General features: G+C 45.2%; 1 protein-coding gene across 2 annotated transcripts in view; it reads left to right on the top strand.

Annotated features, from left to right (window-relative positions):
- Nucleotides 1-13,362, top strand: part of PGLS (6-phosphogluconolactonase) — a 23,967-nt gene extending 10,605 nt beyond the window's left edge. For both annotated transcript variants that reach the window (XM_066593232.1, XM_066593231.1), the window contains exons 3-6: nucleotides 9,006-9,113; nucleotides 10,061-10,162; nucleotides 11,566-11,706; nucleotides 12,606-13,362. In XM_066593232.1, the coding sequence (XP_066449329.1) occupies nucleotides 9,006-9,113; nucleotides 10,061-10,162; nucleotides 11,566-11,706; nucleotides 12,606-12,740 (486 nt within the window). In that variant the 3' untranslated portion in view covers nucleotides 12,741-13,362. The remainder of the gene's footprint in view (nucleotides 1-9,005; nucleotides 9,114-10,060; nucleotides 10,163-11,565; nucleotides 11,707-12,605) is intronic.

The raw sequence follows: 13,362 nt of genomic DNA, 5'->3' as shown, positions 1-13,362 counted from the left end.
GGAACCCCTTTTGCCTGAGAGTGTTGTGCCAACAGCTAAGTATGGCGGAGGTTCTGTTATGGTTTGGGGACGTGTTACTTGACACTGTCTCGGTTCGTTGGTTGTAGGGACAAGAGCCATTAAAAAAGAGGTATAACTTGACATTATAGACAATAGTGTGCTGCCGACAATGTGGTAATACTCTGTGAATGGTCGGCCATACTTCCAACAAGACAACAGACTCGTCACAAATCCAATACTGTTTTACGTTGGTCTGAGGATATGGATGTTCCACGATACGACTGGAGTCCTGACATGAATATACTAAACATCTTTGGGGCGAACTAGAACGTTGGGTCAGAAAATATAAACAGCATCTATCTTCTTTGCGAGAACTTGCTAGACATTTGCAGGATGAATAGAAGGAAATACCAGTTGAATTGTATGAGATGTTATTAGAAAGTATGCTACAAAGAGTATCCGATGTCATTAGGACCAAGGGAGCCCCACTAAGTATTAACATATGGATATGAATACTACTACTGATTCTTGCTCCTCGGGGGTTCAGTTACTTTTGGAAGGATAGTGTATGTCCAACATTTCCTGTATATAAATTAGCATGTTCAAGGATCACCAAATGCAATTGAAAATGTCTGGAGCCATAGGTTGGTGATATTTGAGGACGTGTCTTGCTGAAAACTCTTTGGATGTGTTCTAATTAGATGCCACCGGTATGTTTATAGCGTTCTTACCAGTGACACTCGTATCCTGACCACTAGTTGCACACATAAATGTGAGCGTACCCTACAATATCATTTTTGGGGGTCCACTGCCCAGAACCCCCAATGATCAGTTGTTCTCTAGGTCCCTGACAGCATGTATGGAGCTGGAAACTGATAGCTCTGTACACGTTACAGTGGCTTGAGTTGGTATTGCAGTCAATGTTCCCACTGAAGTCAATGTCAGGTGTGCCTGCATTACCAGTTCAGGCCACTGCAATGTGTTACAGAGCTACCTGCTTCCTGCTCCATACACACTGCCAGCTGCCTGGTGAGCAGTTGATAAGCGAGGGTCTGAAGCATTGGACCACTAGTGATGGGCTATTAATGGCCTTTCATGAGAGTAGGTCATTAAGGTGGACCGCCCCTTTAAAGAGCATCTGTCGCCTCTCTTGTTGTTGTAAATACTTATATTCCCTATACAATGCCAATGCTGGAGCATCTTGTCTTATAACTTTCATTGTACTGTTATTCCTCCTGGAAGTGTGTAAATAAATTGACAACTGGGTGTTACCAATCACCTTGACCAATGGGGTGTGTCCTCAGTCTGACACCCTCAGCACTGATTGGACACTATCAGACTGAGTAGGGATATGCTCCATTGACAATGTAATGGTAATTTATGTATTTCCAGGAGGAATAACAGAGGGATATCACAATTGAGAGTTCTAGGAAACGATGTTGCAGAATGGTTATGTACAAAACCGGACAAACAGTCCTCTTTAATTATCTGATGTTTCTCCTCTTAACCTCCGGTTCCCAGCCGTTGTAAGACTGTCCTCATACAGTAACCAAGTCTCAGAAGTCAAATCTTTCACAAACCAGGATACCTTGTGGTGTCATTTGGGAAGTTGCACAAGCCAAAAAAAAAACAAAACAGAAAAATAACCAAGCAGCCTGTAAGCTCATGGGCGCCATCACTGGCCAATCTGTTGCATAACAGCGCTGTCCAAAGTAGAATGCTGTTGACAAATGCTCCATGTCGTTCTTCACTCTTGAGAGGTCTCGGAGGTTATCCTCTTCTGAGCGGTGAACGCCTGCCCTGCGGTTTATTCTGCTCTGCAGTCATTCATTTTGCTGGATAAGATTAGAAATTATACTTTATAGTTTAAAAATGGTGTTTAATTTGTTTTACCTTTTTAAGAGGTTCTGCAGCAGCAGCCAGAGTGGATTTGTTGTGGCCTCTGCCGCATCTCTTTTAGGTATCATGGCAGTTTTGTAATGGACAATAAACTGTAATTAATATGAAGTTCCTTCTTCTGGGGCCATACACATATTAAGCCCCCTACTGATTACCTCGAGCCCTGTTGGTTCAACAGGAGAAGGACATTACAGGTTGGAGCTCATTCTACTTCAAACAGCTGTATCACCGATTCTATCATGGCTACAGTCAAGCTTTGATGTCATTTTAAAGTCGAGGTTCTTGAATTTAGGCTATATTCACATGGGTGGAAAATTTTGACTCAAAACCTGCTATTGGTGCAGATTTTGACTAAAAAATCAGCTATGTAACCACAGTCGATTTCAAAAGATACAGCGCCCCCTCACTTTGGAAGTCTACACACTGTCAGCGCACCCCTGGAGCTGCAGCCATTTAACCCCTCAACGACTGCCCCATCGGGAAACTACGTTCTCAGTAAGTGGGCTTTAATCCTAGAGGACGTAGTTTTATGCATCCTCTTTGGATTGATGCCCACTTGCCTGAGGACGTGACAGCTCCATGCTGTCGGTGCCCGCAGGTAGCCGACAGCATGGAGCTGTCATCCCAGGATGCGGGCAGTTCCCCCCCCGGCATTGCGATCGGCGCTATCCAATGAATAGCGCCGATCGCAAAAAAAGTAAAGAAAAGTGCGTAAAAAGTTAGATATTCAGCTGCTCTGATGGATCGGATCCATCAGAGCAGCTGAAAATTCTTACCTGGCTTGTCGGCGGTGTCCCCCGGAGATCGGGTCCCGCCGGCGGTCTTCTGCGCATGCGCGCGCCAGACGATGACGTCAGGCGCATGCGCAGAAGACCGGGAGCCCCCGGCAAATTTGAAATCTCCTGGCTCCCGGCTCCTGAAGGTAGCCGGGAACCAGGAGGTGTTACCGGGGGCCCGCGATCGCTGCAATCCATTGGATAGCGGCGATCGCGAAAAAGTTAAAAAAAAAAAAAAAGTCAGTTTTACCTCCCCTCATGGATCGGATCCATGAAGGGAGGTGAAAATAGTCACCTAAGTCCTCCCCGATGGTCTGGGACCCGAAGTCCCCCCTCTGCGCATGCGCGCCTGATGATTGACATCAGGCGCGTGCACAGACGGGCTCGAGCCCCGGGAAATTTAAAATCCATTTGCTCTTGGCTGCCATGTGCAGGATGTCACTGGGGACATGATCACTGTCATCCAATGGATGACAGTGATCATGTATAGTAAAAAAAAAGTGTAAAAGTAAAAAAAAAAGTTTTAAAGTTTTAAAAAAGTTAAAGCTTGCGTTTCATCTCCCCCCCCCCCCCCCCCACGGATCATATCCGTGAGGGAGGATGAAATGACGTACCTAAGGCCCGCGGATTTATCCGCGGACCTTACCCCAGCTTCTGCGCACGCACCCGTCGCCAAAATGGCGGCCGCATGCGCAAAAGCCGTGGATTGCCAGGATAATTTAAAATCTCCCTGCTCCTGGCTACAAAACTTAGCCGAGAGCCTGGAGATTTCACGGGGGGCCGCGGTGAGCGGTTCCTGGTCACGTGTTCGCCGTTATCCAATGGATAATGGCGATCACGTAAAAGTAAAAAAAGGTGAAGCTTCATCTCCCCTCACCGATGCAATCGGTGAGAGGAGATGAAACTTTTTACCGGAGGCCTCCGTATTTGCACCCCGACGCGATCTTCCTCCGTGAACTTTCCCGGATCCTGCGCATGCGACCGCCGGCAAAACACCGGACACATGCGCAGGAGTCGGGGAGCACAGGAAATCTAAAATCTCCTTGCTCCCAGCGACCAATGGTCGCCGAGAGCCGGGAGCAGTGACGGGTGGCCTCGTTGAGCGGTCCCCGGTCACGTGATAAAAGGGTAGCGATCTACCTTAGGCCGGTCTCACATGACCAGATAGGAATTACGGATTCCGCATGCGTCTGATCCGCGGTATTACGCAGATCAATCGCATTGGATTACACAATTCCGCTCACATTAGTGGGTCGGAATTGTGTAATCCACTCGCAGAAAAGAGAACGCAGCAGGTTCTATTTTACCGCGGCTATCTGCAGCATAGAGCCTATTGTGCTCCATGGTCGCGGATATACCCGCTGCCCATACGCAACTACCTTGTATACGGGCTGCGGGTACCCGCGTCATCGCTAAGCGACGGTGCGGGAAATACAAGTTTAAAAAAAGTACTGCGCATGACCGCCTGTGTGAGTAGGCAGTTATGCGCAGTACAATAGGCGGCCGTACGCCGGGTCACAGCCAGGCTCACAGCTGGGATCCGCTGCGGGCCTCCACAAGCGGATTCCACCTACAGCTCCGTGAGCCCGGCGTTATTCAGACCGCTACCTGTAATACGCAATTTACAAGAAGCCCCGGGAACGCTCGCCTTCCTGCAGTTCCAGGAGCAGCTTGTTGAGCGTCTTCTGTGCGAGACCGCCGCACCTCATCAAGCTTACGGAGACTCAGAGTGCCACTTTTTACACCCTATACCCACCACTGAGGTCAAGAAATGACCCCCAAAAAGCGAGAGAGGGGGGGGGGGGGATACATGGTTTTATTGCCCCATGTACCCATCCCAACCAGCCTCCGTAATTACCCCTGTCTTCGGAAATACCACACAGTTCACATTATTACCATTATCTAAGATTTGGGGAACGCCGAAAAGGGCGCGGAGGGGGGGGGGGGGGGGGATATTTTTAGGGAGTCAATTTTTATTCCGTACAAATGAACAATGGGGCCTGGGACTTATTCAGTTGTGCCCTGAAATCCAACGGGTGTTCCCTGCATTACAGGCCTAACTATGTGTCCTATAAGTAGATTAGGGCCACAACGGGAATGTTTTTGAACATGGGACAAGCGGGGGGATCCATTTTGGGGTGAAGGTCTTCATTCCTATGTACACTGTACAAAAAAAAACAGTTTTTAAATTGCCAAAAAAATGAAAAACGTTATTTTTTTCCTTCTGCTTTGCTTAGATTTATTCAAATACTGTGGGGTCAAAATACGCAGTACACCCATAGATAAATTCGTTATGGGGTCATTTGTGGGGGTTCTCTGTCGTTTTGGCCGCTCAAGGGCTCTACAAGAGGGCAATGGGGCCTAAATCACCTTCATGCTAAATTTCTGTTCTGAAAGCCACCGACTACTTCTTTCATTTTGGGCCCCGTTGTGCATCCACACATAAGATTAGGGCCACAATGGGTATGTCTCTGAACACAGGACAAACAGGGGTATCCATTTTGGGGTGCAAGTTTTCATTCATGTGTACGCTGTACCAATATGAGGGTTAAAATTCTAAGTACAGCACCAATCGGCCCCACCCCACTTGCCCCGTTGCCGGCCGTAAGAATAGACACCACACAGAGGTCTGGTATAGTTTCTCACACGGGACATGGCTCTCGGCTGACGTCGACGTGCTTTATTACAGATTACATGAGATCTTATACCTTTTTGTCCCATCCCCAACATGGGGTGATGGGCTCATAATCATATATGGGCAGTCTGGATTTCCGCCTTAGACAGTGAGGCGCCTCTGGCTTATACAGAAAATCACGTATTCAATTAACTCCAGTACAAAGAATAACCCACTCAATTCTAAGAAGTCCGGCCTAACATCCATATATGGGAAGTCCGGATTTCTGGCCTAAGACAGTCAAATTATGTACATGGTTGAACATCTTGATATCTTGTTTCTGGGCTTCTGGGAAAACAGCCAAGTACACGCGGCCTTGCGTCTGGTTCGGTGGTTTTCTCTGAATTTCTAGGACATCTCTTGCAAAGCCTTGGCATATCTGATGTAAGGCGACGTATTAAGTTTTTTTCATTTGGAATTGAATAAAACTTGCATATAGGTATAAAAGCATAAAAAACACATATGGCAATATATATATATACCCTCACACCAAAAAAGCAGTTTTTAAAACGACAGAAGTGCCAAAAAAACGAAAATCACATTTTTTTCCTTTTGCTTTGCTTGAATTCATTCAAAAACTGTGGGGTCAAAATGGGCAGTACACCCCTAGGTAAATTCGTTAAGGGGTCTAGTTTTCAAAATAGGGTCACTTGTGGGGGTTCTCTTTGGTTTTGGCCACTCAAGAGCTCTACAAAAGTGCTATGGGCCTAAAACGCCTTCAAGCAAAATTTATGTTCTGAAAGACACTGACTGCTCCTTTCATTTTGGGTCCTGTTGTGCATCCAGACATAAGATTAGGGCCACAATGGGCATGTTTCTAAACACGGGAGAAACGGGGGTATCCATTTTGGGGTGCAAATCCTAATTTTCATGGGCAATATAGGAAAAAAATATTTCTTTAAAATAGCATATTTGCAAAACTATGAAATTTTATTTTTTCTCCTCTAAATTGAATTAATTCCTGAAAAAAACTGGTGGGGTCAAAATACTCCTGACACCCCTCAGTGAATACATTAAAGGGTGTAGTTTTTAAAATGGGGTCATTTGGGGGGGTAGCTATTATTCTGACACTCGTGAGCCTTTGCAAACTTGGCTTGGTGCAGGAAAACAAAGTGTTCCTCAAAATGCTGAAAAGTAATGTTAAATTTGTACGTCCTATAAATGGTTAAAAAACACAAGTTTTTCAAGTGTGCATTCAGAATAAAGTAAACAGATGGAAATATATATCTTATCAAAAATTTGTACAGTATGTTTGGACATATTTGAGATATTACAGTTGAAAATTTGAAAAAATGACAATTTTTTTCAAAATATTTCCAATATTGGTACTTGTAATAAATATACACAAATTATATCGGTCTCTTTTTACCACCTAAATGAATTACAACATGTGGCGAAAAAACAATGTCAGAATCACTGGGATATGTAAAGCCTTTACGGAGTTATGCTACGTTGAACGACGCATGTCAGATTTCCAAAATTTGGCTCCGTCACTAAGGCACAAACAGGCTTCGTCACTAAGGGGTTAAAGTAGGAATGGGAATACTGTATTTACAGCTGTCATGTCAGTCTGTGTGCAGAGCAGAGGGGAGGCCAGCAGGGAGGAGCAGGCAGAACCAAAATCTGTGATTCCCTTTCACATAGACTTCTGCCCATGTTATTACCTCTCTCTGTTCAGAATCCTTATCAATCAGAGAGCAGATTTGCTCTCTAATTGTCACATATGGAGATCTTATTTTTTTCTTAAAACAAGAGTTAGAAGATAAGTTTGCTCATCTATTGTGTTTAACCCCTTAAGGACATGGCCTATTTTGGGCTTAAGGACGCAATGATTTTTGGCAGATTTTCTTCTCCATTTATCAAGTCATAACTTTTTTTTATTTTCCCGTCGACGCGGCCGTATAAGGGCTTGTTTTTTGCATGGCGAACTGTCGTTTTTATCGGTGCCACTATTGTAAAACTTGAATTTTTTTTTTTTTTTTTATGATGGTAGGGAGAGAAAACGCATCAATTCTGCTAATAAATTTTTTTTTTTTTTTTTTTTACAGCGTTAATCATGCAGCATAAATGAAACAATCCATTTTTTCTGTGGGCCGGTACGGTTACAACGATACCAAAATTCTTACCTTTTCTTAAGGTTTTTCCCCTTCTCCAATAAAACTCCTTTTTTTTGGAAATCTTTTTTTTTTTTTTTTTTCTAAAGCGCTGCATTCAAAGTCCTGTAACTTTTTTCTATGTACGAAGCTCTGTTAGGGCTTATTTGTGAGACGAGCTGTAATTTTTTATTGGTACCATTTTGGGGTACATACGGCTTTTATGATCACTTTTATTGCGTTTTTAGGGAGGCAAAATTAGCTTTTTGCCTCAGTTTGTTTAGCGTTTTTTTAACGCTTTTTTCCGTGCACAGTCAAAAGCATGTGCAGCTTATTGTATGCGTTGTTATGGACGCGACATTACCAAATATGTGGGGTTTTAAGTTTTTTTTTAACTTTTTTTTTTCATATATATATATATTTTTTTTTTACACAACTTATGTCCCCCTGGGGGACTTTGACCACAGTACTGCCCATCGCTGTGATAAGGCATGGCAGGGCTACTGCCCTGCCATGCCTTATTGCTTATACGGCGATCATAGGCATTGGCACTACAGGACGCCAGTGTCTGGCGTTCTGTTGCGATGGCGACAGGCCGGGCTCTCGCGATAACCTCGCGGGAGCTGGCTGAAGACACAGAGGGAGTGCTCTCCCTCTGTGAACTCTTTCCCTGCCGCGATCTACTTATGACAGCCGGCTCCCGCTGCGGGATAGCGCGAGATCCTATGTGATCCCGCGCTATCCCCAGGACGTAAGGGTACGCCCTGTTGCGGGAAGTACCCCGCTCCCAGGACGTAAACTTATGCCCTGGAGTGGAAAGAAAACTACACATAATTGGTACCACCGCCACATCTGTAACAAAGCAACGCACAATAAGTATTGCCACATTCGTACTGACGCAAGCAATGAAAATACTTTATCGCGCATGGTCGATGCTGTAAAAGATTATTAAAGTAATGTGAAAACTGCTATTTTTCTTCGGTTCACCACACAAAAAAAACCAATCAAAAGTAATGCAAAAGCCAAATGTACCCCAAAATGATACCAATAAATACAACACTTCCCGTATAACATAAGCCCGCGCATAACTCCGGGGCCAGAAAAATAAAAGTGCCATCAGTCTTAGAATGCAACGATTCAATTGTTCTTTAAAAACTTGTTTTTTTGTGCTGGACCGGTAAATAAATATATAAAAAAAAAAAAACCCTACGGCTATGCCAATGAGTTCTGCAGGTTCTGCAGCAGCTGGGACAGGGGTTTAGGTATAGGGGGCACAGTTTGCATTTCTCTCCAGGATTAAGATTGGACGCCACATGAAAGGCTACAAGTGTCGGTTCCTTAGGATGTAACCACATGACCACAGTCAGAAGGCTCCTCCGGCCACCAACCCTCTGTTATGGTCACAGGCGGGTCTTGTATTACAACCACAGCGAGGGTAGGAAGGAGCAGCCACATCTCCAATGACTCCAGAAGTACGGAGGCCGTGGTTGGCCGGACACTCCTTATGTTCTTCTGTTATACAGTGCACCGCTCTAATCCGCTCTCATTCACTTTCTATCACAGCGTCAGCTCATTCCTCTTGGCCTCCTGTCAGAATCGCAGTTTGTCATCATCGACCCATCATTGCCCGTGGAAGATGCAGCGGCTGATTATGAAAAGAAGCTGCGAGAGGTAAGTAACCTAGTACCGTACGGTAGTCCGTCAGCCGCTGTCCGTGCCGTACATATTCCATAGGGGCAATTCTTATTCACAAAGATGGCTCTTGAATGCCTCAACCAGTTACAAACTCACAGTATTAAAGCGGACCAGTAAGATGACAGCACCTGCATTGTGCTGTTCCTCTGTTATTCCTCCTGGAAATGTGTGAATAAATTGACAACTGAGTGTTGTTATTCCCCCATCAATAGGACAGGTCGCTACACCGTCTGGGTCTGTACAATCGGACTCCGTGAGGATGCAGAAGCCGAATAATAGTAGCCAATTGTCAATTTATTCCTCCATTTTCAGGAGGATTAACAGAGGAACAAGTTGTTTCTCTAAGAAAAGACACTTTAGAATTTCAAAGAGAATCGACTATTTATGGAAGTGGACATGGCAGGGGTGTTCCTCTAAATATCTCCTGCTCACATCTATGAGGGCACTCTGGTGCTTTTGGGGTGAGGATGGAGCGCTTTCAAACTTCTGTAAGCCTTGGTGCTCATCAACTAATGTTGTTCCTCATCCCTGCAACTGGCCATAGATGTGGATAGGTTCTCCTCATTGATCGGAACATCTAAAGTGGAGCTTCTGAGCTTGGAGACCCAACATATCAGAATACCTGTTTGGATCCTTGTTATCAACGCCCCGAGGAGGCGCCAGTTGGAGGCTGAAATAAAGTGGTTCACATGTATGACTTGTCAGCGGTTCAGAGAGCATGCACTTACGGTTTCCAGGTCCCTTATAGGGGTATTGTGGCACATGTACTATTGATACCTTATGCTCCCAAGGATAGGTTATGTGTAGAATTGTTTTAGCCATAGGTGAACATTATTTTTATGAGCATTGATGATCTGAGCAGTAACCTCGTCATGTAAATTGTGTTTTCCCCGCTTATTTGCAATCTTGCTCATTTTCCTTAGCTCTTCCCTGGAAATGACCTCCCAAACTTCGATCTGCTGATATTAGGAATTGGCCCAGATGGACACACGGCTTCACTTTTCCCAGGCCATCCCCTCCTGGAGGTAAGTACGTCCACCATGTGCTAGAAACCAATGGCCACCATGTAATTGGCGGTGCATAATTGATTTAAATAATGACCCTGGCAATAAGATAAGCAGTCTTTGTTATGTATTTAATATTTTATGGTAAAACTTCCTGATTTGAAGTCCATTAGTGCCCGTCATCATCATCGGCTCAGAGATCCTTGAAGGTGCTGAGGTGTCTGTACTAAAAGTGTCACTGCCCCTTAAAAAGCTTGTCTGGGACTTTTTATTTCTATTGATGTCCTATCCTCAGGATAGGACATTAGTTGATGATTGGAAGGACTCCACCCCTTGAGATCCCCACCGATCAGTTGATTCCTGCCATTGCTGTCAGTATAGATGGTGCAGGAAGTAGATCCTGCTGTCTGTATTGCAGTAGCCCCGTTGGGTAGAGCAGGCACAGCTAACAATGAATTTAGTGGGAGCTGTGCCTGCACTACCAAACCGGGACACAATGTGATCTGCTAGCTGCACTACCCATATTGGCAGCACTAACGGGATTCAACTGATCAGAGAAGATCCCTAGTGGTGGACCCCTGCCAATCATTTATTGATGACCTATCCTAAGAATGGGTCATCAATAGAAAAAAAAAATCCCTGAAGACCCGGACAGCCTCTTTGATTATGTCTTCTTGGCATGTTGGACGTTTCCTAAATCCAAAAGTACAGTTTAATTTACTTTTTATAGCTTTTTTTTTTTTACATAAATTGGTAGTATGTGAAACTTAGCAACACATTGTATCAGGGGGGCTGTGCTCTTCCTCAACTTCCTGCAGCCTGTAGACCCCCTTTTCTTTGTAGGGTCTTTGTAAATGTTAAGAAGCCTCCTCAGTGCCCCCAAAAATTCCATCTAGTGTGAAACAGTAAATACTAGACTTGGGGAGGGAAGGGGGATGCAGCTGCAGTTCATCAACATTGGTGTTTCAGCGAAATGGCACAAGGGAGAGCAGCTTGGAGAAAAAAAAATGTATAGTTTCGTGAACCGGACAAGTGAAGGGGGAAATAAACCGCACTATGCAGCTTACATGCTGCATAGAAATGTTGGACTATGCATCATTATTAGAGATGAGCGAACTTACTCGTTTAGGGCGATTTTGCACTCGAGCACCGCTTTTTTCGAGTAACTGACTACTCGGGCGAAAAGATTCGGGGGGTAGCAGTGGGGAACAGGGGGGAGCTCTTTCTCCCCCCCCCCCCCCCCCCACTCCCCTCTGCAACCCCCGGCGATCCCCGAATCTTTTCGCCCGAGTAGTCAGTTACTCAAAAAAAGCGGTGCTCGAGTGCGAAATCGCCCTAAACGAGTACGTTCGCTCATCTCTAATCATTATTCTTTCCCCTTTGTCAAAATGTTCCATTACTGCTATGTGATTCTACCTCATCAGGTGACAGATAAGATTGTGGCTCCCATTAGTGACTCCCCCAAGCCTCCTCCGCAGAGAGTCACTCTCACACTCCCAGTGATCAATGCAGCAAAAACAGTCGTCTTTGTAACCACAGGAGAAGGCAAAGCTGCAGTTTTGAAAGTAAGTTGATAACTAATTAGTTCTTCACCCTACTCATATTGTTAGGGTGGGGTCACATGGGATGGAAATCTCGCGGAATGTCTGCAGCGGGACTGCATGGAAATTCCACAAGATTCCCGCAGCGGAAAGGCTGCTTCAAAACGGCGCAGGTTTTTAAGTGGATTTTTAGTCTGTATTCCACTGCGGAAATCTCTCCCCATAGCGAAAAAAGAGTCCGAAGCGTAAACTGTGCCAAAACTGACATATCGCGGATTTGAATTGGACACCGCAGTTTCGGCTCAACTTGTCTGCAGCGGACTGTCCACAGTGTGTGACTGAGATTTTTGCAAATCTCGTCCACTTTACTGCTTGGTCTCAGAGGGTCCGCACAAAAATTCCACAGCAATTCCGCTGGGTGTGAACCCATCATGCACTCACATGCCTCTGATTAGCCGCATCCCATAATTCCTTTGGTTGCATGTTTAAGGACTGTCCCTCAATTAAATTTCCAAAACTTTCTTGACAAGTGAAATAAACCATACCATTAATGACTATTGGTATTGAGTGAACCGGAGCAGTCGAACCCAGCTTTGGATTGAACTTTGCTAAAAGTTCAGTTTACTATGAGCCTGAACCTCAGGCGGTTTGTCTCGGGGGAACACACTAAAATGACTTTCTTCCTCCTCCCTATTCCATCTCTTCTTCTTTTCTCCTTCCTCCAACTTCTGTTAAACAGGGCTTTTATCGCTCTTAGACCGTGTTATAAACCAGTTTTTCGTGGTATTGGTGAAGTTCTGACTCAGTTCGAAGTAGTTTGAACTGAACTTTTTAACGAAATTTGGCACACCAGCCAAACCACACTTTGAAAAGTTCACTCCTCACTAATGACTATTATTTCCTTTGCCTTGTGTGTCTACCAGCGTATCCTGCAGGAGGTGTCTGATCCATTGCCGGCTGCCCGGGTCTGCCCAGTGAACGGTAAACTGCTCTGGTTTCTCGATGAATCTGCTGCTCGGGATTTAACTTGCCCTGTAGAGAAACACTCAGTCTTGTAATGTTACTCCAAGAGCGTCAGCCTCCGGAGCCGGTTCAGAACCAGAGTCCGGAGCTCCCCACACTTCATCCCTGGGTGTACCAGGGCCACAGGCAGAAGCAGAGAGCCGGACAGAGCAGAGCTACAGATCATAGTCAAGCCAAGGATAATTCAGCCATGGGCTGAGAAGAGACACACAACCAAAACAAGTTACACACAGATTGTTATGAATATGGAGATGTACACGGGTGCTGTGACTTCCTGGACCAAAGACAGAAACTGGAACAAATGCCAAGGATGCAAACAATAAGTCACCTCAGCCACGGGCAGAACTGAAATCAGAACCAGGCTAGATGGCCACGAAAGTAGAGAGGAACCCATAGAACCGTAGCCAAAACCTCAGATCAATCCACAGGCAGCAACCAAGTTTGGCTAAACATGAAGCTTTGCAGAACTGCCTTTCATCTCCATACCTTCCATATTCTTGACTCTGCCCGCTGTACCCTTTGACGATCTGTCCCCCTCTCACATCTGCCTCCTGCTAGGATTTGCTCCTCTGTGTCAGATGAGCCATATCTTCCAAAAGGTTTGCACATTCCGAGCGCGTCACATGAGTGCACAGTAATAAAATGCTATCTCGTCCA

Source organism: Eleutherodactylus coqui, chromosome 2 (assembly GCF_035609145.1).
Source record: "Eleutherodactylus coqui strain aEleCoq1 chromosome 2, aEleCoq1.hap1, whole genome shotgun sequence".
Lineage (NCBI taxonomy): Eukaryota > Metazoa > Chordata > Amphibia > Anura > Eleutherodactylidae > Eleutherodactylus > Eleutherodactylus coqui.
The sequence above is the reverse complement of the archived record's forward strand: the minus strand, read 5'-3'. Positions and strand labels throughout refer to the sequence as shown.